The sequence below is a fragment of the Microcebus murinus genome, chromosome 8 (assembly GCF_040939455.1).
Source record: "Microcebus murinus isolate Inina chromosome 8, M.murinus_Inina_mat1.0, whole genome shotgun sequence".
Classification (NCBI taxonomy): domain Eukaryota; kingdom Metazoa; phylum Chordata; class Mammalia; order Primates; family Cheirogaleidae; genus Microcebus; species Microcebus murinus.
In genome coordinates this window covers 19,060,927-19,087,963 of record NC_134111.1, presented here as the reverse complement: position 1 = coordinate 19,087,963, position 27,037 = coordinate 19,060,927, and the positions used below count along the sequence as shown (strand labels likewise).

Genomic DNA, 27,037 nt, shown 5'->3' with positions numbered 1-27,037 from the left:
ACACGCTGGCCGAGGGCTGAGGAGGTGGGGGGGGCACCTTTCCACAGGGCAGTCAGGGCACCATATCCACAAGCAGGGCAGGCATATGCTGGGGACAAAGTTTAAACTGGCTTAATAAGGGTCCTTGCCGTCATCTCCCTTTCCTTCAGAGTCTCCCAGCAGGCCCACCAGCTTTCCCTGGCAGCATTCTTCAGGACAGACGTGTCAGGCTGGCTGTCCTCTGTCCCTCTTTGGGTTCTGTCCTTAAATAAGAGTTATTTCCTATGCCCTGTGCTAGATCTGTGTAGAGGGAGACACAGCCATGGCCCTGGCATGTTATAAACTTCTGGGGGAGACGATACTAACACAGAGAATAACATTAGAGAATGATTCGAGAAGTCCACAGTTAGGGTGAGCTGGAACACCATGAATAAATGACTCAGTGAAATGCCAAAGTTACCGCACGTAAGTCAAAGCTTCCATTCTGCTCTTGTACGGCAAGTGACGGCACATACAGAGAGACCACCCTTATGGAAACAGAAGGTTTCAAACTTTCTGTTTGTCTCCGTGTTGTAAAAGTTATCCAAACCTACTCGGGAGGCTGAGGCAGGAGGATTGCTTGAGCCCAGGAGTTTGAGGTTGCTGTGAGCTAGGCTGACGCCACAGCACTCACTCTAGCCCAGACAAAAGAGTGAGACTCTGTCTCAAAAAAAAATGAAAAATAAATAAATAAATAAATAAAAATAAAAGGCAAGAGGAGAGCAAGCTAAAATGTAGCGGGCTCATGCCTGCACTCCACGTTTCTGCTCGGTGCTTTATATACACTTATTTAACCCTCCCAAGCGAATCTATGACTAACCCACTTCTCACAGACAAGAAAGATGAAGTTGAAAGAGCAGATTGTCTAAGTTTACAGAACAAGTCAGTGGTAGAGTCAAGATTTAAATCTAGACTGAAATCCACCACCTCCCCTTCCCCTATTTCTCCATGATGCTACACCAAGGAAAGCTATTGACTTTTGTAAGACCATGAGTTCAGTCTACAAAGGGATTCCTAGTGGTAATTTTTCTTCCTAGATTTCATTAAATAGAAAAGAGAACAAGTGGGCTACAAAGAGGGTCCTGTCCCTCGTGTGTTAATTAAAATACTCCTGGGCCGAGCACGGTGGTTCACACCTGTAAGCCTAGCACTCTGGGAAGCCGAGATGGGTGGATCGTTTGAGCTCCAGAGTTCAAAACCAGCCTGAGCAAGAGCAAGACCCCGTCTCTACAAGACCCCTGTCTCTTTCTATTTCTAAAAATAGAAAGAAATTAATTGGACAACTAAAAATATATAGAAAAAATTAGCTGGGCATCTTGGCACATGCCTGTAGATCCAGCTACTCGGGATGCTGAGGCAGAAGGATTGCTTGAGCCCTGGAGTTTGAGGTTGCTGTGAGCTAGGATGATGCCATGGCACTCTAGCCTGGGCAACAGAGTGAGACTCTGTCTAAAAAAAAAAAAAAAAAAAAAAAAACTCCTGGTGGACTAATTGGTCAGTAAGTACTTATTAAGGGCAGAGGCAGGACAGCATTTGTGGGTAACAATAGGAGGTCAGGAGTCAGGGTATTATATTCTTACTTTGCTCTTGACTGTGGGCCTTGTGGAGTTATTACTCTCTCTGGATTTTGTTTTCCCCGTCTGAAAATGGTAATAATAATTGTACTTCCCACATGAAGTTGTTCTGAGGATTACATGCGAGAAATCCTTGAGCAGTAGATGCTCAACATGTGTTTGTCGTTGTTAATGTGGTTGTGGATGTTATCATCTGTCACCCAGGCTGGAGTGCAGTCGTGTGATCGTAGCTCACTGCTGCCTCCAACTCCTGGGCTCAAGTGATTCTCCCACCTCAGCCTCACAAGTAGCTAGGACTGCAGGTACACTTCAGCACACCCAGCTCATTTTTTAATGTTTTGTGGAGATAGGGTCCCCCCATGCTGCCCAGGCTGGTCTCAAACTCCTGGCCTTAAGTGATCCTCCTGCTTTGGCCTCCCAAAGTGCTAGAATTAAAGCATGAGCCCTCACGCCCGGCTGGATGCTGTTGTTATTTTGTTGATGACATAGAATTATTGTTGGTTGTTGACTTTGTTGATGATATTGGTGTCAATTTATTGATATTGTTGTTGACATTATTGTTGACATTGGTGTGGACATTTTTGTTGACATTGGTGTTGACTTGAGGTTCTGAGGTTCTTTTTTTTTTTTTTTTTTTTTTTTGAGACAGAGTCTCACTTTGTTGTCCAGGCTAGAGTGAGTGCCGTGGCGTCAGCCTAGCTCACAGCAACCTCAAACTCCTGGGCTCGAGTGATCCTTCTGCCTCAGCCTCCCGAGTAGCTGGGACTACAGGCATGTGCCACTATGCCCGCCTAATTTTTTATATATATATATCAGTTGGCCAATTAATTTCTTTCTGTTTATAGTAGAGACGGGGTCTCGCTCTTGCTCAGGCTGGTTTTGAACTCCTGACCTCGAGCAATCCGCCCGCCTCGGCCTCCCAAGAGCTAGGATTACAGGCGTGAGCCACAGCGCCCGGCCTTTTTTTTTTTTTTTTTGAGACAGAGTCTCGCTTTGTTGCCCAGGCTAGAGTGAGTGCCATGGCATCAGCCTAGCTCACAGCAACCTCAAACTCCTGGGCTCAAGCGATCCTGCTGCCTCAGCCTCCCAAGTAGCTGGGACAACAGGCATGTGCCACCATGCCTGGCTAATTGTTTCTGTATATATTAGTTGGCCAATTAATTTCTCTCTATTTATAGTAGAGAGGAGTCTCGCTCTTGCTCAGGCTGGTTTCGAACTCCTGACCTCGAGCAATCCGCCCGCCTTGGCCTCCCAGAGTGCTAGGATTACAGGCGTGAGCCCCCGCGCCCGGCCTGACTTGAGGTTCTTGACAGTTATTGTTGCCCGGACGTTATTGATGCTGACATCAACATGGCTGATGCTGACTTGTTGGCATCACTGTTAACTTCTTGACATCGTTGTTGACCTGTTGACCTTCTTAGCACCAGTCTTGTTGATGCCGTTGAACTGTTAGTGTCATTACTGACTTGTCGACATTGGTGTTAACTTGTTAGCATTCTGGTTGCTGACTAGCTGCTGGCTCGTTGGTCCTGTTGTTGCCATTGTCGTTGTTCCTAAGCACTGTGTTTCCTCCTTCCTTCCTCACGAGGTGGCTCACTTGGTCCTCAAGGCGCATGCCAGGACTTGGCACCACTACAATGACCACCACCGCCCGCAGCAGCAGGGGCGCGTGGGCATCGTGCTGAACTCAGACTGGGCAGAGCCCCTGTCTCCAGAGAAGCCTGAGGACCTGAGAGCCGCGGAGCGCTTCCTGCACTTCATGCTGGGCTGGTTTGCGCACCCTATCTTTGTGGATGGAGACTACCCCGCCGTCCTGAGGGCCCGGGTCCAGCAGATGAACAAACAGTGCCCCGGCCCGGTGGCCCAGCTCCCTGAGTTCACGGAGGCAGAGAAGCGGCTCCTAAAAGGCTCAGCCGATTTTCTAGGTCTGTCTCATTACACCTCCCGCCTCATCAGCAAGGCCGAGCAAGACACCTGCACCCCTGGCTACGATGCCATCGGAGGCTTCTCCCAACACGTGGACCCTGCATGGCCCCAGACCTCGTCCTCTTGGATCCGTGTGGTGCCCTGGGGTATAAGGAGGCTGTTGCAGTTTGTATCCTTGGAATACACAAGAGGAAACGTGCCAATATACCTGGCCGGGAATGGCATGCCCATAGGGGAAGGTGAAGACCTCCTTGAGGATTCCTTGAGAATCGACTACTTCAACCAGTACATCAACGAGGTGCTCAAGGGTAAGAACGGTGGACGTGCTGGCGGTGGGAAGGTGGGCGGTACTTCTCCACGTCTTCAGAGTTTCGTTTAATGGAACAAAGACAGTCTCCTGGGGAAATGAGGCCAAAGAAACAGTACTGGTAGTGATAGTGGGAAGTCCTTCACATCGGCCTCCTGTCTTTCCCAGGCTCATTCATGTCTTTGCTCCCGTGTTCCTATTCCCTGGAACGCCTCCCTCCTGCCTTCGGCCCACCTGAGGCCTAGCCAGTCATCAAGCTTCATCACCTTTCCATGCACTCGCTTAACATACATTTGTTGACTGCCCGGTGTATGCCAGACGTCGTGCAAGACAGTGGGGGTGCAATGTTGGACAAGCAGCGCCCTTTCCGCAGGGAACTCACAGTCTACAGAGGGATACAGACAGAGAATTGCAGTCCAGGGTGATGAGGACATTGCAGGATGGCATGGGGACACGTAGGGTGGGACTCCAGCCCATTACATTTTCTCTCATTGCTCTGAACACATTGGTCTTCATGTCCTTTAACTGGACATAAAATCTACCTTCCACATCATTCATCTGGTCTAATTAATCCATTTCTGTAGTCTCAATGTTAATATACTGTGTCATAGTCTTTTTTTTTTTTTTTTTTTGAGACAGAGTCTCACTCTGTTGCCTCGGCTAGAGTGCCGTGGCATCAACCTAGCTCACAGCAACCTCAAACTCCTGGGCTCAAGCAATCCTTCTGCCTCAGCCTCCCGAGTAGCTGGGACTACAGGCATGCGCCACCATGCCCAGCTAGTTTTCTCTGTATATTTTTCATTGGCCAATTAATTTCTTTCTATTTTTTAGTAGAGACGGGGGTGTCTCACTCTTGCTCAGGCTGGTTTTGAACTCCTGACCTTGAGCGATCCTCCCACCTTGGCCTCCCAGAGTGCTAGGATTACAGGCGTGAGCCACCACACCCAGCCTTGTCATAGTCTTTTTATTTCAAGTGAAAAGGAATGGCACGTGGGTCCATCTCACAGGTCGGTCCCAGTGACTTGCTGGGGGCCGGCCATCCACCCTGAGGCTCTGTGGAGGAGGTTTCAAGGCCTCGTCTAAATTTAGAGGGAAACAGTTGATTCATGACACCTGCCTGCCGTGGGCGCTGCTGTGAGGAATGGAGACTCACATCCGTGTTGGGGAGATCAGACACCCTCTCTGTGCTTCCCCTGGACTCTTCTCACGTCAGTTACAAGTCTGTCGTCTTCACAAACTTGGAAACTCTTTAAGACGTTATCTCAAGCGGTCACTGACACAGCCTAGTGCAGTAAATAGGGGCAGATATTATCCTCAGGGGACACCTGCGACAGCTGACACCCCGAGAGATTAGGTGATGCCCCAACGGCCAGTGAGTGACCCGGAGGCCTCTTGCTTCTGGCCCGGCTCTTCACCCACTAAGCTACGATGATCTAATTCATCTTTTTGTGCCCAGAGCCTAACACAGGCCTCGGACAAAATATTTGCTCACCAGCTAATTTGTCGAGCAGCTTTGCCACCACTTACACAATCAGCATGTTTGCTGTCTGAGAGGAACAAGGTCTAAGCCAGGCACCCTCAAACCACAGCCCACAGGCCACATGCCGCCTGCCGAGGACATTTATCCAGCCCGCCGGGTGTTTTTGCCACCGCTGCCTGTCCTGCTTAGCAGCCGACTCGACCCGGGCCCACCGTGCACACTCTCCAATGGCCTGAGGGACAGTGAACTGGCCCCATGTTTAAAAACTTTGAGGGCCCCTGGCCTAAGCCTTTGCTGGCCCCACGGAGGAGACATGGCCATTGCCTTGTCGCTTTGCCACTGGTTCTCGCTTGACTCACGGGGCTGTGTGGAAAGTTAACGGTGGCCAGGCGTGTTCGCTTCTGTGGTGCCGTAACAAATTACCATAGACGTGGTGGCTTAAAACAACAGAAACTTATTCTCTCACAGTTTTGGAGGCCAAAAGCCCCAAATCAAGGCAGGGCCACTGTCCCTTTGAAGGCTGCAGGGGAGGAGCCTTCCTAGCTTCCCCAGCCTTGATGCCTCGGGCCTTCCTTGGCTTGTGGCTGCGTCACTCCAGTCTCTGTCTCCGTCTCACATGACCTTCCCCCTGTGTCTCTGACACGGACGTCTGGCATTGGACGTAGGGCCGACTCGGTTGGTCCAGGGTGATCCTGTCTTGAGATCATTAACTTAATTACTCCTACAAAGACCTTTATTCCAAATAAGGTTATATTCCCTGGCAGCGGGGGTCAGGTGTTAGACGTGTCTTTTGAAGGGGCCGCCATTCAACCCACTACACCAGGGAATCGTTTTCTAGGCTTTATTGCTTTTTTAAAAAAATATGGAGTGTGTCATCATTTTATGTCAATATGACTAATTGTAAACAAGGAGAAGCAAAAGCACATTTTTTAAAAGATGAAATGATTTACACATTCTATATAAAACCCAGGCATCCTGATGCTAATGAATGGGGAACATTCTGTCTGTAATTCGAGACAGGGATGCTCCTGTCGAGGTTTATGGCCATAGAAGTGGCCTGATGTTTTGTGAGGGTCTCATGGATTTTCCTTTTATCTGTTCTAAGGAGGTAAAAGGGCTAACTTTGGGAGGGGCAACCTAAGTTACCTCCAAACTTCCACATCAAAAGAAAATTTTTTAAAAGCAACATCAGTAACAGAGACTTTACTTATAATTTTTCAATAATAATTATTTTATTGAAAAATAATCCTGGCTGGTCCAAAGGTAGTACGTTATCTCAACTGATTACATAGACAGGTAGAGGTAAAACTCTCCATTGTACTTTTTCTGCCTTCTCACTACTGCACTTGACTAGTCTTAAAAAACAAATAAATAAAATAGTGATGCTGGCCAGGCATGATGGCTCACACCTGTAATCCTAGCACTCTGGGAGGCCGAGGCAGGTGGATTGCTGGAGATCAGGAGTTCGAAACCAGCCTGAGCGAGACCCCATCTCTATTAAAAATAGAAAGAAATTAATTGGCCAACTAAAAATATATATACAAAAAAATAGGCGGGCATGGTGGTGCATGCCTGTACTCCCAGCTACTCGGGAGGCTGAGGCAGGAGGATTGCTTGAGCCCAGGAGATTGAGGTTGCTGTGAGCTAGGCTGACGCCACAGCACTCACTCTAGCCTAGGCAACAAAGTGAAACTCTGTCTCAAAAAAAAAAAAAAAATAGTGATGCTGTGGCACACACCTGCAGTCCCAGCTACTCAGGAGGCTGAGGCAGGAGGACTGCTTGGGCCCAGGAGTTCGAGACTAGCCTGGGCAACATAGCAAGGCCCCATCCCAATAAAATAAATAAGTTAAATAAATAAATAAATAAATAATCCTGACTTGTGTTTCTCTTCCAAGCTATCAGGGAGGACTCCGTGGACGTTCGCTCTTACATTGCTCGTTCCCTCATCGACGGCTTCGAAGGCCCCTCTGGTTACAGCCAGAGGTTTGGGCTGCACCACGTCGACTTCAGCGACAGCAGCAAGCCGAGGACGCCCAGGAAGTCCGCCTACTTTCTCACCAGCATCATTGAAAAGAATGGTTTCCTCACCAAGGCAGTGAAAACGCCGCCGCCGCCGCCACCACCGAAAACAGCCAACTCTCCCTCCAAAATCAAAGGCTTCGCTGTTCCATCTGAGGTGCCCTCCAAGGCTAAAGTCGTTTGGGAGAAGTTCTCCAACCAACCCAAGTTTGAAAGGGACCTGTTCTACCACGGCACGTTCCGGGACGACTTTCTGTGGGGCGTGTCCTCCTCGGCCTATCAGGTCGAGGGAGCGTGGGACGCTGACGGCAAAGGCCCCAGCATTTGGGATAACTTCACCCACAGCCCGGGGAGCAACGTGAAGGAAAACGCCACCGGGGACATAGCCTGCGACAGCTACCACCAGCTGGATGCCGACCTGAACATGCTTCGCGCCTTGAGGGTCCAGGCCTACCGCTTCTCTCTCTCCTGGTCTCGGATCTTCCCAACGGGCAGAAACAGTTCCATCAACAGTCACGGGGTTGATTACTACAACAGGCTCATCGACGGCTTGGTGGCCAGCAACATCACCCCCATGGTGACACTGTTCCACTGGGACCTGCCCCAGGCCCTCCAGGACATCGGCGGCTGGGACAACCCTTCCCTGATCGAGCTGTTCGACAGCTACGCAGACTTCTGTTTCCAGACCTTCGGTGACAGAGTCAAGTTCTGGATGACCTTCAATGAGCCCGCGTACCAGGCCTGGCTGGGTTACGGCTCGGGGGAGCTGGCCCCGGGTGTGAAGGATCCCGGCTGGGGGCCCTACAGGGTTGCCCACGCGGTCATCAAAGCTCACGCCAGGGCCTACCGCACTTACGACGGGAAGTACAGGCAGACGCAGAAGGGGGTCGTCTCGCTGAGCCTCAGCGCCCACTGGGCGGAGCCCAAGTCGCCGGGGGTCCCGAGAGACGTGGAGGCGGCCGACCGAATGCTGCAGTTCTCCCTGGGCTGGTTCGCCCACCCCATTTTTAGAAACGGAGACTACCCCGACGCCATGAAGTGGAAAGTGGGGAACAGGAGTGAACTCCAACATTTAGCCACCTCCCGCCTGCCGAGCTTCACCGAGGAAGAGAAGAGCTACGTGCGGGCCACGGCCGACGTCTTCTGCCTCAACACCTACTACTCCAAAATCGTGCAGCACAAAACCCCCCGGCTGAACCCCCCCTCCTATGAAGATGACCAGGAGATGGCCGAGGAGGAGGACCCCTCCTGGCCTTCCACGGCCATGAGCGCAGCCGTGCCCTGGGGGATGCGGAGGCTGCTGAACTGGATCAAGGAGGAGTACGGTGACATCCCCATCTACATCACGGAAAACGGGGTGGGGCTGACAAACCCGAGGCTGGAGGACACCGACAGGATATTCTACCACAAGACCTACATCAATGAAGCTTTGAAAGGTGCGTGAGGGTTAAGTTCCCCTTTAAAAACCTTCCACCATGCCACAGGTCGTGTGCTAAAAATGGTTCGCCAAGGTGGTTTATGAGCCATCGAGAAATCTCTCTCTTACGCCCTACCCCGTAACTCTTACACCTGCTTGGGGGTCGTATGTCCCTTGAGAAGCTGGGGGAGGGGGGAAAAGCTACAATCATCTCCCCAGAGAAAAAACACAAATGTACACACATAGAACTCCCGCAAGAATATTTTCACTGGCCTATTCCTTCATCACTGAGCAGCTGCTATGCGACAAACTCTGTTGTGGGTGTCGCAGATACAGCAGTGAACAAAACATAAATTTCTGCCCTCATGGAGCTGATATTCTGGTGGGTTCCGGACAATAACAAGAGCAAGGCCAGGCACAGTGGCTCACGCCTGTAATCCTAGCACTCTGGGAGGCTGAGGCGGGAGGATTGCTCAAGGTCAGGAGTTCGAAACCAGCCTGAGCAAGAGCGAGAGACCCTGTCTCTACTATAAATAGAAAAGAAATTAATTGGCAACTAATATATATAGAAAAAACTAGCCGGGCATGGTGGCACATGCCTGTAGTCCCAGCTACTCGGGAGGCTGAGGCAGGAGGATCACTTGAGCCCAGGAGTTTGAGGTTGCTGTGAGCTAGGCTGAAGCCATGGCACTCACTCTAGCCTGAGCAACAAAGTGAGACCCTGTCTCAAAAAAAAGAAAAAGAAAAACAAAACAAGGAAAATCCTCTGCAAATTCGCACTTCTGTGCTTACCTTCTAAAATGGGCTGAGGTTCTTGAATTTGGGACATATCCATTATCCATTTACCCCAACAAAGGAATTTAATTTGGGGACAGTCATTAATACTTGTTGTGGGGTCATTGATGCTGGCAAAAACGTGAAACCAGCAAGATGGCCTGTCCGCTTCTTGGGGCGCACATCCTTTGTGCACAAGTGGATGGTTTAGGGCCACAGTCTCAAGAGCCAGGGCTTTAGGGCTCTTTAGGGCCAGCACTTGGCTGGGCTTCCTGGAGGTCCTGCCTCCTGCTGTAAAGCTCTCCTCTGCTCCCTTTGGGATGTCCCCAGCCTACAGGATCGATGGCGTAGACCTCCGAGGGTACTCCACCTGGTCTCTGATGGACAACTTTGAGTGGCTCCATGGCTACACGGTCAAGTTTGGACTGCACCATGTTGACTTCGATAACGCGAACAGGCCTCGCACCGCAAGAGCCTCCGCCAGGTACTACACGGAGGTCATCACCAACAACGGCATGCCGCTGCCCAGGGAGGACGAGTTTCTGTACGGGCAGTTTCCCGAGGGCTTCATCTGGAGTGCGGCTTCTGCTGCGTATCAGGTGAGGCGATCTGGGCAGTCAGGCACCACTGACTGCGCACCTGCTATGCACACCTGCTAGGCACCAGGCTCCGGGTTTGGTGCTGGAGAGGACAGGTGCGTGAGCAGGAGATGCCAGCAGGCGTGTGGACAGTAGCACATGCTCCGGGAGGTCCTCTTCTGGACAGCCAGGATTCTGCACAGCCCCAGATTTGCCCAGACCAGCACGGTGAGATGAACTGTGCTGAGATGGGTGTTTGCAGGGCCAGAGGGAGCTCGTGGAGCCTAGGCAGAAACACTGGGGCAAAGACATGCAAATACAGTCCTGCCTCGCTTAACAATAGGAAGCCTTCGAAGAGGAAGACATGCTTCCATTAGGTGGTTTTGTCTTTGTGCAAACGTCACAGTGCACTCCCGCAAACCTAGACTGCACACCCAGGCTCCCAGGCTGCAAACCTGCAGCACGTGACTGTGCAGGATACTGCAGGCAACTGTAACACCACAAGAAATATCTGTGTACCTAAGTATATCTAAACGTAGCAAAGGTGCAGTAAAAATGCTGTATAATGCATAAAAAATGGTGCGCCTGATAGAGCACTCACCATGACTGGAGCTTGCAGGACTGGAGGTCGCTCTGGGTGAGTGAGTGAGTGGAGGGAACGTGAAGGGACATTGTTGTGCACTGCAGTGGACTTCACAAACGCTGGACACTCAGGCTATGCTGAATTTATTTTAAAAATTCCTTTCTTCAGTAATAAATTAACCTTGGCTTACCTATAACTTTTTTACTTTATAAGCTTTTTGGTTTTTGACTTTTGAGATAACACTTAGCTTAAAACACAAACGCATCATACAGCTGTACAAAAATGTTTTCTTTCTTTGTGTTCTTATTCTATAAACTTTTTTCTAGTTCTGAATTTAAAAATTTTTTTTTTTTTTGCTTTTTAAACTTTTTTTGTTAAAAACTGAGACACAGACACACACATTGGCTAGGCCTTCACAGGGTCAGGGTCATCCACCTCCTCACCTTGTCCCACTGGAAGGTCTTTGGGGCATTAACACCCAGGGAGCTGTCATCTCCTTGAATAACAGCCCCTTCCGGAACACGCCCTGGAGGACCTGCCTGAGGCAGTTTCTCAGTTACTTTTTTTTGTTAGTAAGTAGAAGGCGTACACTCTCAAATCACCGTAAGTTCAGTGTAGTAAATAAATAAACCTGTAACACGGTCGTTTATCGTCACTGTCGGGTATCACGCACTGTACACACTTGTCTGTGCTGTGCAGTGCATGTGTTCCCACCAGCGTCACCACGCGCATGGGTAACGTGTGCTATGATGTCACCAAGCAGTAGGAATTTTTCAGCTTCGTTATAATCTTAGGAGACCACCGTGCTGCGCGCTGTTTGTTCGTTGTTAACCATGACGTTGCTATGAGGCACGTGATTGTATGCAGTCTCTGCTGGGCGACTTTCTTCCATTTTTTTCTTTCTTTCTTTTTTTTTTTTTGAGACAGAGTCTCACTCTGTTGCCCAGGCTAGAGTGAGTGCCATGGAGTCAGCCTAGCTCACAGCAACCTCAAACTCCTGGGCTCAAGCAATCCCCCTGCCTCAGCCTCCCAAGTAGCTGGGACTACAGGCTTGCACCATCATGCCCGGCTAATTTTTCTATTTTTAGTTGTTTGACTAATTTCTTTCTATTTATACTAGAGATGGGGGGGTCTCACTCTTGCTCAGGCTGGTCTCGAACTCCTGAGCTCAAGCAATCCTCCCGCCTCGGCCTCCCAGAGTGCTAGGATTACAGGCGTGAGCCACCGCGCCCGGCCCGACTTTCTTTCTTAGCTAGGTTTTTCCAAGCAAGCAGTTTGCCCAAATCGGCTCTAAATGTGGGCTTTTTGGATGCCCTAACACATCCTACTGCTACCTTATTCATGCCAAATGAAGCTCACTAATGCAGAAAATAGGATGGTTTTGTTTTTTTTTTCCTGGAAAAATGAAACACTTAAATATAAAAAGGCAAGAGGGCCTTGCGGGCAGTCAGCGGTGGGTCCCAGCTTTCCAAGTTCCGCCTCGCCTGTCCTCTCTGAGGCAGGGGTGGGTCGTGCCACGTGGGTAGAAAAAGCCGCCGGATGTCAGGACCTGGAGGGGGTGGCCAGACTCCCAGAGGAGGTGAGGCTGAGAAAGGTGACCTGGGGCTCGCCCAGTGACAGCAAGGAACTCGTGAGCGTTAGACCGAATGACTTAATCAGGCGTGTCTTGTCATCCTGAGATCGAAGGTGCGTGGAGAGCAGATGGCAAGGGACTCAGCATTTGGGACACGTTTGCTCACACGCCACTGAGGGTGGAGAACGATGACGTCGGAGACGTGGCCTGCGGCAGTTACCACAAGATCGATGAGGACGTGGTGGCCCTGCGGAACCTGGGCGTCTCCCACTATCGCTTTTCCGTCTCCTGGACGCGCATCCTCCCCGACGGGACCACCAAGTTCGTCAGCGAGGCCGGCCTCGGCTACTACTCGCGGCTCATCGACGCGCTGCTGGCCGCCAACATCCAGCCCCAGGTACTGTGCTTCCCCAAAGATAAGACCTACGCATAAAATAAGCCCTAGCAGGATTTCTAAGCATTTGGCAATAGAAGCCCCACCCCGAAAATAAGACCTGGTGATGGGCGTGGCTGCGCAGCGTGTCTGCACAACCCATGCATTTCCCCGAGGAGCAGTAAAGAAGACGAGCAGCCCTTCTCATCTGCCCCATCGTGACAGTGACAGCTACTATCCCAGAGGTGACCGGAAAGGTGCGGGCAGCCCCACCAACAAGGTCGGCTCCCCTGTCAGGTCCCGGCCATCCTGTGCATGCTGCAAGCTGAGGCTTTGAGGGGAAAATAACACATCCCCTGAAAATAAGCCCTAGGGTGTCTTCTTGAGGAAAAATAAATATAAGACCTTGTATTATTTTCAGGGAAACACGCTAGGGTGAGCCCTGGGCAGGCCCCAGCTAAGGCCATGTGCAGGAGTCGGCTGGGTGGGGCAGCACATGTATTGCTAAACAAAATGCTGTTTTCAAGTTTAATTTTTGCAACTACCGATAAATTCACAGGGTGCAGAATTTAAACGCATAAAACAGTTTCCTTCCCAACAGTTTCCTTCCTTCAGCCATCCAGTTCCCCTCCCTGGAGGCAATTTACCCCTCCCATCAAAGGAAAAACTTTTGGGTCTTTTTGTCTCTCTCTCTTTTTTTTTTTGAGACAGAGTCTGTCACCGGAGCTAGAGTACCATGGCATCAGCCTAGGCTCAAGCTATCCTCCTGCCTCAGCCTCCCAAGTATCCGGGACTATAGGCATGTGCCACTATGCCCGGCTAATTTTTTCTATATTTAGTAGAGACAGAATCTTGTTCTTGCTCAGGCTGGCCTCAAACTCCTGACCTCTAGCAATCCTCCAGCCTCGGCCTCCCAGAGTGCCAGGATTACAGGTGTGAGCCACCACGCCTGGCCTTTTTGTCTCAACATTCACTCTCAGGTTTAGCAGCGGACATTTGTGCAGGCACATCTAACATCAAGGGCTTCCCGTGGAAAGCTTGCCTGATGGAACTACTGATCTACCTTTGTCACAGGTGACCATTTACCACTGGGACCTGCCCCAGGCGCTCCAGGATGTGGGAGGCTGGGAGAATGAGACCATCGTGCAGCGATTTAAGGAGTACGCAGATGTGCTCTTCCAGAGGCTGGGAGACAAGGTGAAGTTTTGGATCACACTGAATGAGCCCTATGTCATTGCCAACCAGGGCTATGGCTACGGGACAGCAGCTCCAGGTAAAGGTCCCAGGCCTGACTTGTTTCTTTGGAATGTGGCACTCTTAGCATGTCAAGACATGAAATCCAGGGGTGGCGGGAGGAGGCTGCCAAGAACGCCCCACGGCAGTGCCCCAGAAACCTGCTCCTGCTCAGGGCCGCAGAAGTCTCCCTTCTGACACCTTGGCGCTAAACAGCCATACCTCAGGATGACAGCATTTCCTTGCCCTTTGACTCTGACCTGCCTCTCGTGGGAGGCTCCCTGAGGTCAGGGACATGGACAGATAGATACAGGGAAGGACAATTGTCAGGCCACACGTCAGGTCCACAGTCTGTTTCCTGCAGGTTCTGATCATTGGTCTGGCTGAGCTGAGCTCACGTAATAATAGTGAAACCTGACTCGAACCAACTCAAAGCTGCTTGTGGTCTTTATCCCACTTAGTCTGAGCATTCCTAAGTCCCGCTGCAGGGGTACAAGTGTGCCTGACTGCAGAGAGCTGTCCCGGGCCCTATGGGGGTGATAGGAGATACATGATATGTGCAACATAAGACTTTTCTCAAATACAGAAAATGTTTAATTCCAAAGCACATCTGACCCAAGGATTTTTATCCTTTTATTTCTAGTTGACATGTATTAATTATACATATTTATGGAGGACAGAATTATATTGTGATATAATATGTAATGATCAAATCAAGGTAATTAGCACATCCATCATTTCTCTGGGGTGTGAATGTTCAAAATCCTCTCTTCTAGCTTTGTGCAAATACACACTGAATTATGCACTATAGTCATCCTCCAGTGCTGGAACTTACTGGAACACTGGAACTTACTCTTCTCACCCAGCTGTAATTTCATATCCATTAACCAACCTCTCACCACGCTCTCTCCCCCTCCCCTTCCCAGCTTCTAAAAACCACAATTCTATTTCTCTGCTTCTATGAGCTCTTTCTTTTTTCAGCTCCCACATCTGAGCAAGAGCATGCGATATGTATCTTTCTGTGCCTGACTTACTTCACTTAACATAAAGTCCTCCAGGTTTACCCGAATGACAGGATTTCATTCCTTTTTATGGCCAATAGTATTCCATTGTGTGTATGTACCAGCTTTTCTTTATTCATTCATCCATGATGGACACTTAGGCTGAGTCCATATCTTGGCTACTGTGACAAGTGCTACAATAAACAAGTGGGTGCAAGCACCCGTTTGACATATTGATTTCCCTTCCTTTGTATAAATACCCAGTAGTGGGATTGTTGGGTCCCTAAGGGTTTTTATTTTTTTTTTTTGAGACAGAGTCTCGCTTTGTTGCCTAGGCTTGAGTGAGTGCCATGGCGTCAGCCTAGCTCACAGCAACCTCAAACTCCTGGGCTCAAGCAATCCTCCTGCCTCAGCCTCCCGGGTAGCTGGGACTACAGGCATGCACCACCATGCCCAGCTAATTTTTTCTATATATATTAGTTGGCCAATTAATTTCTTTCTATTTATAGTAGAGATGGGGTCTCGCTCTTGCTCAGGCTGGTTTTGAACTCCTGACCTCGAGCAATCCGCCTGTCTCAGCCTCCCAGAGTGCTAGGATTACAGGCGTGAGCCACCATGCCCGGCCTCCCTAAGGGTTTTGAATAAGGGATTGTGGACCTGTCTTTCCACCTTGAGAACCACCCAATTTCCCTTTTCTCCAGTTCTGAGCTTATGAGAGTAAATTTGTATTCATTGATGCAATTCCCCAAAATCACATGCAAAAGCTAGAAAGAGCCACGGGCGATGTGCTTCGAGTCGGTGTCAGATGCATCTCCCATTGGCCTTGGCTGGCACTTTGGTTTACCATCCCCTCAACACAGGAGAGGCGGCTCTCTGGTAGCCTCTGCTCCCAAGGAATCTCTGTGTCAGTTGCTTGCATTAGCTATATCGTCCAATGCCTACTTTCACAGTGGGTCCCCAAAGAGCTCCAGGCTGTCATCTCCTGAGGCACACTCTGTTAGGGATATTTGACCTGAGACATATGAGCCATTCTTTTGGAGGACGAGGACAGAAGCCAACATTTATCAAGTGGCTTCTCTCTGCCAGACACAGTGCTGCCGGGAGCTTCGCATTTCATCTCCCTCTCACGAGTACTCTCTGCCACCCACATCACTGAGGAGAAAACTGAGTGGCTGAATTACTGGCCCAAAGTAAGAGGTCCAGGGTTGAATTCCAGTCTTCTGAATCCCAAAATCTGCACTCTTTTTCCCAAACACCAAGGGGACATCTGTAGGCAGGAAGTAACACTCTTGGCCACATCTGTCTTCTGTTGACATCCCTGTGTGTGCTTCCAGGAATCTCCTTCAGGCCTGGCACTGCACCCTACATTGCTGGCCACAACCTAATCAAGGCACATGCCGAGGCCTGGCATCTGTACAATGATGTGTACCGTGCCAGTCAGGGTGGCGTGATTTCCATCACCATCAGCAGTGACTGGGCTGAACCCAGAGACCCCTCCAACCAGGAGGATGTGGAGGCAGCCAGGAGATACGTTCAGGTCTGTTTTTTCTTCTGGGCATTGTTCTTACTCTTGTCTGTTTTTCCTCCTGTCATGGTCTAATAGAAATAGAATTTGATTGTGAATCAAAGATTCAGGATCTAGGCCCCATTTTGCTATTATCTGGTTTTGTGAGCTTGGGAAAATCACCTAATCTTTTTGTACCTTAGTTTTCTCATGTGGGAACTGGAAATGCCTTACCCACCTCATAGGTTTGCTGTGATGAAAGTGATAAGTTCTTTGGGATTGGGTTGTCTTTTAAGTCTTAAAAAATTATTTGCACATGTAGTCCTTTCTGCATGTAGCATCAGTTTGAAGCTAACTCATAGGAGAATATTCCGTCTCTTCAGTCTGTCTGGTTTGACTATAATGGCTAATAGAGCTGGGCTGCAATTTCACACTTCACCTCTAGGTGTCACTAATTTTATTAAATATTTGCTCTAGCCTAAGCATTCCTTAACCACGTCAGTACAGCACTCACCAGCAGCGAAACCTGGCCAACAGCCCGCACTCATAGTCCGAACGATAGTTTGTGCTGTGCATTGACGACGAATCGCTTTGCTCTAGTGTGATGAGGAAAGCTTTAAAGCACTGAAAGCTGGTTTTACTTTACAGGCAGCTTTACTTGTAATGTAAATCAGAATAGGTAATATATACACATGTTTTTATTACGTTATTTTTAAATGTTCACAATTTTATTTTGATAAATGAAAAATCAGAAAAGTCAAGTTTTGTTATTAACGCTAAAGTCAACACTCGGCTGTGCGCCTTCGTATCACGGCTGTCGGCTACAGTTGACGCTCGGCTGTGCATGTTCATCTGAGGCTGTCGACTATAGTCGATGCTCGTACCGAAGTGGTTAAATTGGAGGCCTTCATTCTGTGAAACTCATTAGTGCCCCTAATTTGCCAATTCTATGAGTTGAAAATAGGGACATGCATCTTTTGGTCATGGAATTTCACACCAAAGAAGCAGAGACACTAATAGTAAGCAGGTCCCAACAGTGCCTACCTTTATTTCAATCTGGCCCCTGATAAGAGGAGAGAGGGCAAGAATAGCTCTCATTCACAGCACAGTTTTTCCTGGTCCCTGCTAGTCTCTCTGAAGGGGTTAGAAGGCGCCTTCTTCCATGTTCCAATGTCAGGAAAGAAAGGCAAGGCGCTCTCCCTCTCTCTCTCCTCTCTCCAGATTGGTTCCACTTTGGTCCTTGGGGGTGGAGTCTGCAGACTGTGGCACTCTGACTCTCTTGGGGGACACCAAGGGTCTTGGTTTGCTGAACTTTTCACAAGAGACCTAGACAAAGGCGGTCAAGTTAATAACTTAGGGCTTAATTTTCCACTTTGCTAGCCAGCTGGGGAAACAGTTTGGGGACAAAATAAATGCTTCTCTCATTTCAGACTCACAGACCTGGTGAATTAGAGCAATATTTTTTTTTTCCTGAAATCAAAACCCCAAACCTCAGGAAACGTTAGGCTGTCACATCATTGCATTGAGCCGCTTTCTGGTAAACTGTGATACTGCAGCCCGGGACCATGACAGACGCATCTCCTATCATAGTCAGTTCCCACAGAAAGATCCGATCTGTTACCTCAGAGAGTGCCTTTAAAGCCTTTTTTACCAGGGTGTGTGTGTCCCAAGCCTCATTTCCGACGTGGGCAGAAGCTGCCCTGACCTCACATTTCGGGCATCAGCCAGCAGGTGCAGGGCATTTGGAGAGACTGAAGAAGTCTCCCGAGCCCCCCAGCATCACGGTGTTTGGGTGCCACATGTCCCCCCCACAATGAGGATGGCCTAGACCTCATTACAGAAAATAGGTCCCACAGTTCCCCACTCCAGGGCTGCCAATCAAAAGCCCAGGAGGAGTTCTGCTTTGCCTGGGCGGCCAGTCAGGGCTTGCAACTCAGCCCTTCCCAGAAGGTTCTGGTTGATCCACAGGCACTTCGATGAGGAGGTTCAGCTGCTCTGTAGCGAGAGAGGGAATCGGGGCCTTGGAGGCTTCTGGTCTCTCCCTCCTCCCTGTGGGGCCCTTCCCAGGGCAGCCGGGAGGCATCTGCCAAGCGCCTGGGCCCAGTGCCGGGTTCAGCTCCTTCACGTCACGCTGCAATCATTAAGCGCATGGCCCTGCCCTCAGGGAGATGGCAGCCAAGCCACAGACGTGGCTGGACAGACCTGTGGCCGCTGAAGCCGCAAGACGCAGGGAGCCACAGGGGAGAGGCGGGCTCGAGTCTGGGGGCCGGGGAGGAAGCGGGAGCTTCTGAGGCCAGAGAGTCCAGGAGGGGCGTCGCTTTCTCTCGATGTGGCCACCTGCGTGCCGGGGCTGACCGACCCCCCACCCCACCCGCAGTTTATGGGAGGCTGGTTTGCACATCCCATTTTCAAGAACGGAGACTACAACGAGGTGATGAAGACACGCGTCCGTGACAGGAGCTTGGCCGCAGGCCTCAGCAAGTCCCGGTAAGGTCCTGGCGCCCACAGCGCCCAGAGCTTGTGCGTTGGGGTCAGAGGCGTGTCTCAGGTAAGCTACCACGTCTCTGGGCTTCTCCATTACACCTGTGTCCGCAAAGCTCTTAGCCCAGCACCTGGCGATGCTGTGTGCTTGACAAAAGGCAGTTGCTATCATGCTTATTATATTTAAGGAAATAATAGAACAGCCAGGAAATCTGTCCCAAGGGCATCCATCTCTTGGCAACTCCATTACCTCACTCCAAGGACAAACCCCCCAGCTCTTCCTGTCCCAGTTCATGGCCTTAAGGTGAATGTGGACACAGCAGGCGACGCCCGGCATGTGCTTTCCACTGTTGGCCAGTAGGTGGCGATGCTTGGCAGCAAAGCAACCCTGCTTCCTGTCAGCAACAGCCAACATTTAATGATCTTCTGTTATTACTTTTATTCCTAATTAAAGATAAGTAAACTGAGGCACAAAGACTAGGCAAGATCAGCCCACTATTAAGTGATGGAGCTGGGCTTTGAAACCAAGCCATCTGCCTCCAGGGCCCACTCTTGGGGTTTAAGGTTCATCCAGCTGGGATTAGAGGTGTGGTGTGTGGAAAGGCACAAAGTGACGGTCACTGGCCTTAGGGGAACAAACCCACAGCTCCAGGGTGGCTCATGTGACCTAAGCAAGGGAGGGTAATAAAAGGAATGCAGAAGATCTGCCTTCCTACATAGCCTTTGAGTCTTTCCCCTAACTTCCCGACACAGCCCAGCTCTGAGGATTAAAAATCCAGTTCCCACCTTGCAATGCTCATCCTGGCCCGGCTGGGGCCAGCCCTGCAGGGCAGGCTGCGCCTAAAGGTCTGGTCTGCCAACCCTGATCCCCAACAAGCCAGTGAGCGCTCCAGTCCACCCGTGTGACTTTTCTGAGCGCCCACGAAGCACCTGAGTCAAGGCCAGGCCCTGCGGGTCCACGAGAGGGGACAGTTCCAAGTCTGGCTCCTCAGGCTGCAGCCCGACCAGCAGCGAAGACGGCATTCCATGGAATTCCCTTCCCCAGTCTCGTCAGCACAGGGAAAACTCAGAAGACGAGCGAGGTCGGGGTGGGGCAAGCAGACCCACGAGACTCAGGGACAGTGCGGGACATCGGTTGAGAAGGGCCTTGACAGTGGATAGAATCTGGGAGAGCAGAGGTCATTCCATCCAAGGGTTGGGGGGGTGTGAGTGCAGGCGTGCAGCACGTAAAGCTAAGAGTGGGGAGACCTGCCAGGTGGCAGGGAAGGGGCCAAGGCCACACACACGGTGGAGGGCGTGGAAGCCAGGGACAGGGCCTTGGCCTTGGTGCCACAGGCCCTGAGGAGTCACTGCTGGTGCCTGGGGGGTGTGAGGAGGCTGGGTTTCCGTTCTCTCTGGCATTTCAGAAACTCCAGGGAGGTAAGGCTTTGATCCCTCAGGCTAAGGGGAGCAGAAAGGTCAAGAAGAAGGTGTCAGAGGCATCTCTGGGCAACACCAGCAGGGTCTCTGTGTCGGCACGAGTGGCCGAAAGGGACCTGTACGCGCTGCACACGGAGCACGTTAGCCGAGGGTCATACAACAGTCTCCTCGCTCGAGTCCGTGGGAAATGCCCAACTCTTGCTAGTCCTGGGAAGCTAAAAAGAAAAGAAAATGCTCCATCCACATGTTAGGAAAACAAAGTTCGGTGACACCATGAGAGCAGAGAAGTCCAAACATCAAATACTCAATTTGCAAAAAAATCTTGCCTTATTCATAAGGGTGGCCTGGAGAAAAGAGACACAGCTAAACACACAAACACAACAGCAGAGGAACGCATAAAGGGCAGGCATGCAAATAGGAATCATAAACGATCTTACACCTTTATGACTATAAAGGAGCAGTCTCAAGGTGTGCACCTCAGACATGCTCTTGGTTTTGAAATCTGTAGATACTGTCTATTAGATATTTGCACGTTAATGTTTGAAGGAAATAAAAAAATAACGCGTGAGGGGGCTTCGCTCAGGGGTGACTAGCAGTTTCATTTTGCCAAGAGAGAGAGGCTCCTGTAGGTAGGGAGGGAAGAGAGTGCGTCCTGCCCTCTGAGGGGCCCCTCGCCCCGGCCAAGCCTGTGGCATTCAGAGCACCCCCTGCCCCTGCCCGTGACATCGGTGACATCTCTTCCCAACGGGAGACTCTTCCTCAAGCCCTTGATGCCCCCCCCCAGGCTGCCGGAATTCACCGAGAGTGAGAAGAGGAGGATCAATGGCACCTACGACTTTTTCGGGTTCAACCACTACACCACCGTCCTGGCCTACAACCTCGACTATCCCACCGCCATCTCTTCCTACGACGCAGACAGGTAAGCAAGAGCTCTCCGCAAAGGCCGGACGGTGCCCGGCGGCCTGAGCACCTGGCCTCTGGCGCCACGTGGGCCCGGGCGTCAGGCTGCGCGCATGCGCATGCGCCGGAGTCCCGCGGGAAAGCTCTAGCGGCTGGTGCGGTGGTAAGCCCGCGCCGGGGCTCCCGAGGGGCCGCTCACTGGGACACGGGTGCTTGGCCTCGTAGAAGCGTTTTCAAGAAAAATATTTTTATTCCCTCAGTTTTCATTTATTGCCAGATTTGTTTCACTTCTCAGATATATTTCAGTCAAAACAGTAATATTTTTTTTTCCCTTTCAAGGAAGAATTCAAACTTTCTTTCTTTCTTTCTTTCTTTCTTTCTTTCTTTCTTTCTTTCTTTCTTTCTTTCTTTCTTTCTTTCTATTTTTCTTTCTTTCTTTTTTTCTTTCAAGTCACACACTGTAGATCGGGTTGGAGTGCACTGGCATGATCATAGCTCACTGCAACCTCAAACTTCTGGGCTCAAGCCATCCTCCTGCCTCAGCCTCCAGAGTAGCTGGGACTATAGGCATGCAGCACCACACTTGGCATTTTTTTTTTTTTTTGTGAGTCAGAGTCTCACTCTGTTGCCCGGGCTAGAGTGCCGTGGCATCAGCCTAGCTCACAGCAACCTCAAACTCCTGGGCTCTAGCAATCCTCCTGCCTCAGCCTCCCAAGTAGCTAGGACTATATTTTAGTTGGCCAATTAATTTAATTTCTATTAATTTAATTTCTATTTTTAGTAGAGAAGGGATCTCACTCTTGCTCAGGCTGGTTTCAAACTCCTGACCTTGAGTGATCCGCCCACCTTGGCTTCCCAGAGTGCTAGGATTACAGGCGTGAGCCACCACACCCGGCCTATTTTTCTTATTTTTGTGGAGTAGGGGGTCTCGCTATGTTGCTCAGGCTGGTCTCAGACTCCCGGCCTCAAGTGATCCTCCCACCTCGGCCTCCCAAAGTGCTGGGATTACAGGCGTGAGCCACCGCACCCGGCCCAAACTTTTATTTCTGTATTACACAAATAATATATATCCACGGTAGAAATATTAGAAAACAAGATTGGGAAATTCTTATGTGTGTCATTTCAGAAGTTTTATGCATGTGTGTGGGCACACTATTAATCTCTTTATATATAACATTTACTTACATATATTATATATTACTTATATAATTTATACTTACATATTTATATCATGTATTATATAAATATATTCATTTGTCTATTTATTACAAAAAACAGGATTATATGTGTATACATTATTTTGTTCCTTTTCTAACAAGCATCTTTCCACATCAGTAGCTCTGAACCTGTCCAGGTTCTTTCTTTGAAAATAAGCCCCTCACCCCGACTGCATCCTGACAGCCCCCGAGTTGGGCTCGCTGAGAGGGGCTGAGGAGACTCCAGAGCACCCCTCTACTTGTCCTCATTCTCCTCCCCCACCTCGCCACACTGGGACTGTCTCCCCAGTGACTTGAGCTTATGCAGTGTCCCTCTGTCAGTTCAGAAGATAAAGCCAGGTGCTGAGAAAACAAAACACCTTTATCCGAAGTATTTGGGCATAAAAAGTGTCTAAAGGCTGGTCCTTATTTGACATGTGTGACCCTCGAGATGACCGAGCTTCTTGGACACTTGGGGTAGGCCCCAGCCCGTGTGCTCCCTGTCGTCACACAAATGAGAGCCCCACGTTTCGGTGTGTGTGGCTGCATCCGTGGTCTGTGTGTGGGGTGGACTAAACACAGGTGACTCGAAGGAGCCCATTCTCTGAAGACACAGCACTGGCATCCATGGGGAGCCTGGGGCTGGGAGCATCCAGAGCCTTCCACGGCTAGTGTAGGTGCTGTCTGTTAGCAGAGAGCCAGGGAGGAGGCTCGGGCTTCCCTCTGCACAGGGACAGGACTTGAAGAAGGGAGAGCAGTAAGTGGCTTGTCCAGAGCGGCACTGGCATTGCGTGGGCAGCTAGGACTAGCGGAAAGAGGAGAATTTGAGGCACTTTGATTCTTCTGGGTTTAGTATGACTCTTTTTTTTTTTTTATGAGACAGAGTCTCATTTTGTTGCCCAGGCTAGAGTGAGTGCCATGGCGTCAGCTCACAGCAACCTCAATCTCCTGGGCTCAAGTGATCCTCCTGCCTCAGCCTCCCGAGTAGCTGGGACTACAGGCATGCGCCACCATGCCCAGCTAATTTTTTCTATATATATTTTTAGTTGGTCAATTAATTTCTTTCTATTTTTGGTAGAGACGGGGTCTCGCTCACGTTGGTTTCAAACTCCTGACCTTGAGCAATCCACCTGCCTTGGCCTCCCAGAGAGTATGACTCTTAAGTCTAGACAAAACCTAAGGCTTTTCCTAGCATAAATCCTGTTTTGTGTCTTGGGTAAAGAGCCACGTGGGAGTTACAAAAGGAGACCTAATGTTTCGTTTTTGAACTCGTAGGGGAGTTGCCTCCATCGCAGATCGCTCTTGGCCGGACTCTGGCTCCTTCTGGCTGAAGGTGACACCTTTTGGCTTCAGGAGGATCCTGAACTGGCTAAAGGAGGAGTACAACAACCCTCCGATCTATGTGACCGAGAACGGGTTTTCCCAGCGGGGAGAAACAGACCTCAACGACACTGCAAGGATCTACTACCTCCGCTCTTACATCAACGAGGCCCTCAAAGGTATGCTGGGCCCACCCCTTCCTCCACGTACACCTTTCCCTGTTGGGAACACCCGCCAACATCTGCAGGAGGGAGCTACTGCGTCCTGGAGCCTCAGTAAGAAGAGAAAGATGAGGCTTCTCACTCCTGTTGGGTTTAAGCTTTTCTTTAGGGCCGCGCTCTGAGCTTTTTCCTTCCGAGAGCTAAGCCCAGCAGGCAAACCCAGTGGCCCGACGCCAGCTAGACCTCGGTCCCTGGCTTGAGTCACCTGCTCCCCTGGATCCTTCCTGATGTCCGATGTCTCCTGAGGACGGTCTGGGCAGGGGGTGGGAGCAGTGGGCTGGTTGGTCGTAGGGTCTTTTGTTCCCCAAGCAAAAGTTTGAGACCATTGGCTCAGCCCTAACAGCTTGGGATAGGGCTATGAAAATAAGGGAATGGAAAGCAGTGCTGAGTAAAAGAGAAAGAGTAATGCACTGGCCAAAGTTAGATGATCCTTCCCGGCTAAAATCTTATTTGCTATAGGGAAGAGTGTTGACATTTTAAGGCACTGACCAAGACGTATCCCGAGAAACACAGAGGGGAATGTAGATGACCCAGTGTTATCAGCTTAGTCTACCCGTGTTCCTGTCTCCCATTCAGGGCTGAGCCTTTCTAGAAAGATGCTGGTGGCTCTCTGCAGCTCCATTCGCAGAGGACCTGCTAACAATCATTGCACGCAAAGGAAGGGGCGACTCTCTCAAAGGGCTAAAGCCAGAGTTCACCCCGATAAGTGAGTCAGGGTGGTGGGGAGAGCTGTGGGAAGCCCTGGCTTCCGTGGGCCTGGCAGGAAGGTGTCTCCTGAGACGAGGAGAGCTCATGCCCGGGCCTCTGTGTTTGGGCAGCTGTGCAGGATAAGGTGGACCTCCGAGGATACACGGTTTGGAGTGTGATGGACAACTTCGAGTGGGCCACGGGCTTCTCAGAGAGATTTGGTCTGCATTTTGTGAACTACACTGACCTTTCTCTGCCAAGGGTCCCCAAAGCATCAGCTAAGTTCTACGCCTCTGTAGTCCGGTGCAATGGCTTCCCTGACCCCGCTGCAGGGCCTCACCCCTGCCTCCAACAGCCGGAAGGTGAGATGTGGCTTTGGGAGGGACTAAACCCAAAAGGTGAGGGGTGAGGGGAAGGGCCCCTTTCAGTCTATTTTTCTTCTAGTTTATTACCCTCCTCTCTGCCTTACCATCCACCTCATTCAACCAGTATGTATTTTCTTTGAATGTTCCAGACATTCTTGCATTGGAATAAAGGAGACTGCACAAATGTGCATGCCCAATACTTGTTGAATGGCCAAAAGAATATAAATTACTGTACGAATGTAAATGACAATTATCCAGTTTAGATTATTCAGGTTGAGTATCCCTAATCTGAAAATTCAAAATCACAAATGCTCCAAAATCTGAAACATTTTGAGCGCCAACATGACAACACAAATGGAAAATTCCACAACTGAATGCACGTGACAGGTTGCAGTCAAAACACAGTTAAAACTGTTTCATGCACAAAATTATTAAAAACGTTGTACAAATCACCTTTAGGCTATGTGGATATGGTATATATGATATATAAATGAATGTTGTTTAGAATTAGGTCCCATCCCCAAAATACCTCATTACTTATATGCAAATATTCCAAAATCTGAAAAATTCCCAAATCCAAAACACTTCTGGTCCTGAGCATTTTGGATAAGGGGTACTCAACCTGTATTCTAATTGCTGCTAGAGATGTTTAAAAAATAAAAATGCTTCATTTCATTTGGAGGCTCTTTTTTTTTTTTGAGACACTCTGTTCCCCAGGCTAGAGTGCCGTGGCATCAGCCTAGCTCACAGCACCCTCAAACTCCTGGGCTCAGGCGATCCTCCTGCCTCAGCCTCCCAAGTAGCTGGGACTACAGGCATGCGCCGCCATGCCCGGCTAATTTTTTCTATGTATTTTTAGTTGTCCAGCTAATTTCTTTCTGTTTTTAGTAGAGACGGGGTCTTGCTCTTGCTCAGGCTGGTCTTGAACTCCTGAGCTCAAATGATCCACCTGCCTCGGCCTCCCAGAGTGCTAGGATTATAGGCGTGAGTCACTAATCGGAGGCTCTTAATACGCAGTGAAAGGGGATGGGTACCACCTCGGCAATGCAGCCACTCTGGCTGTGCAGATTTGGGGTCCTGTGTAGCCTCTGGACTCCAAGGATCTAGCATGGGCCTAGTCTGGGGTCACGTGGATCTGATCACTCAGTCAGAGCGCGAACCACTCTGTTGTCCTCTCCTAGATGCCGCACCCACCCTCAGCCCCGTGCGAGGGGAGGTTCAGTTCCTGGGGCTGACGCTCGGCACCGCAGCAGCAGAGACCGCTTTGTATGTTCTCTTTTCTCTTGTGCTTCTTGGAGCCTGTGGCTTGGCATTTCTGTCATGCCTGCACTGCAAGAGCTCCAAGCAACGGAAAACACAGCCAAGCCAACAGGAGTTGAGCCCTGTTTCTTCATTCTGACAAGTTACCGCCTCCTCAAGTTCTGTGAAGCAGGCCTCGCTCCTTTACATGCCTTTGCTGGCCACAAAACTCCTAGGGTCTTGGATTCTGCCTGTATTCAACTTCTCCATAAAGGCCTGATTAAAATGAAAATAATCTGCATTTTGCCCCGGTATCAGAGTTCATTTGGGTATTTGAGGAGACAGCAGGTGGCTCTTCCGGAAATGTGCAGATCCGGAACTGATCAGGTGCGTCTGTGAACCACTTAATTGACTGGGCTGTTGTAAGCTTCAGCCTTGTTAAAGGTGGAATTGTGAGTAAAAACCATAAAACCTTTGTATAAACCTTTCCTAAACCTTTCTGTAAGAAATCAACTCCACTGCGTAGACGGACTGCAATATCATCTCCTGCCCTTCTTCAGGCTCTGCCCAGCCTCATACCTTGTTTCTCAGAAAATAAAAACAGTTCTGTAACTGTGTCCCATATCCCATGGTTGCTGCTTCTTGAGAGAGTAGGCTCGGCAGCAGTTAAGTCACACAAGACATCTGGGGCTCCTACTAAGCTTTCCCACCAGACCAAGACTTTCTGCTTACATTATATTCCCTGAAGCAGATACCACAACATTCAGAAAGAGGTGGCCTTCACACAATCCTTTGTTCTCCATCCCTTAAACACTCCCACTGCCACCCCTTATGCTGTCCCCAGCTCT

General features: G+C 50.0%; 1 protein-coding gene across 1 annotated transcript in view; it reads left to right on the top strand.

Annotated features, from left to right (window-relative positions):
* The window catches only part of LCT (lactase), a 57,232-nt gene extending 30,195 nt beyond the window's left edge, over nucleotides 1-27,037 (top strand). Inside the window, exons 7-17 of the mRNA XM_076005493.1 lie at nucleotides 3,181-3,826; nucleotides 7,202-8,761; nucleotides 9,847-10,115; nucleotides 12,357-12,647; nucleotides 13,698-13,896; nucleotides 16,192-16,394; nucleotides 18,739-18,848; nucleotides 21,046-21,180; nucleotides 23,633-23,856; nucleotides 24,717-24,947; nucleotides 26,132-27,037. Coding sequence (XP_075861608.1) covers nucleotides 3,181-3,826; nucleotides 7,202-8,761; nucleotides 9,847-10,115; nucleotides 12,357-12,647; nucleotides 13,698-13,896; nucleotides 16,192-16,394; nucleotides 18,739-18,848; nucleotides 21,046-21,180; nucleotides 23,633-23,856; nucleotides 24,717-24,947; nucleotides 26,132-26,349 — 4,086 coding nt within the window. The 3' untranslated portion in view covers nucleotides 26,350-27,037. The remainder of the gene's footprint in view (nucleotides 1-3,180; nucleotides 3,827-7,201; nucleotides 8,762-9,846; nucleotides 10,116-12,356; nucleotides 12,648-13,697; nucleotides 13,897-16,191; nucleotides 16,395-18,738; nucleotides 18,849-21,045; nucleotides 21,181-23,632; nucleotides 23,857-24,716; nucleotides 24,948-26,131) is intronic.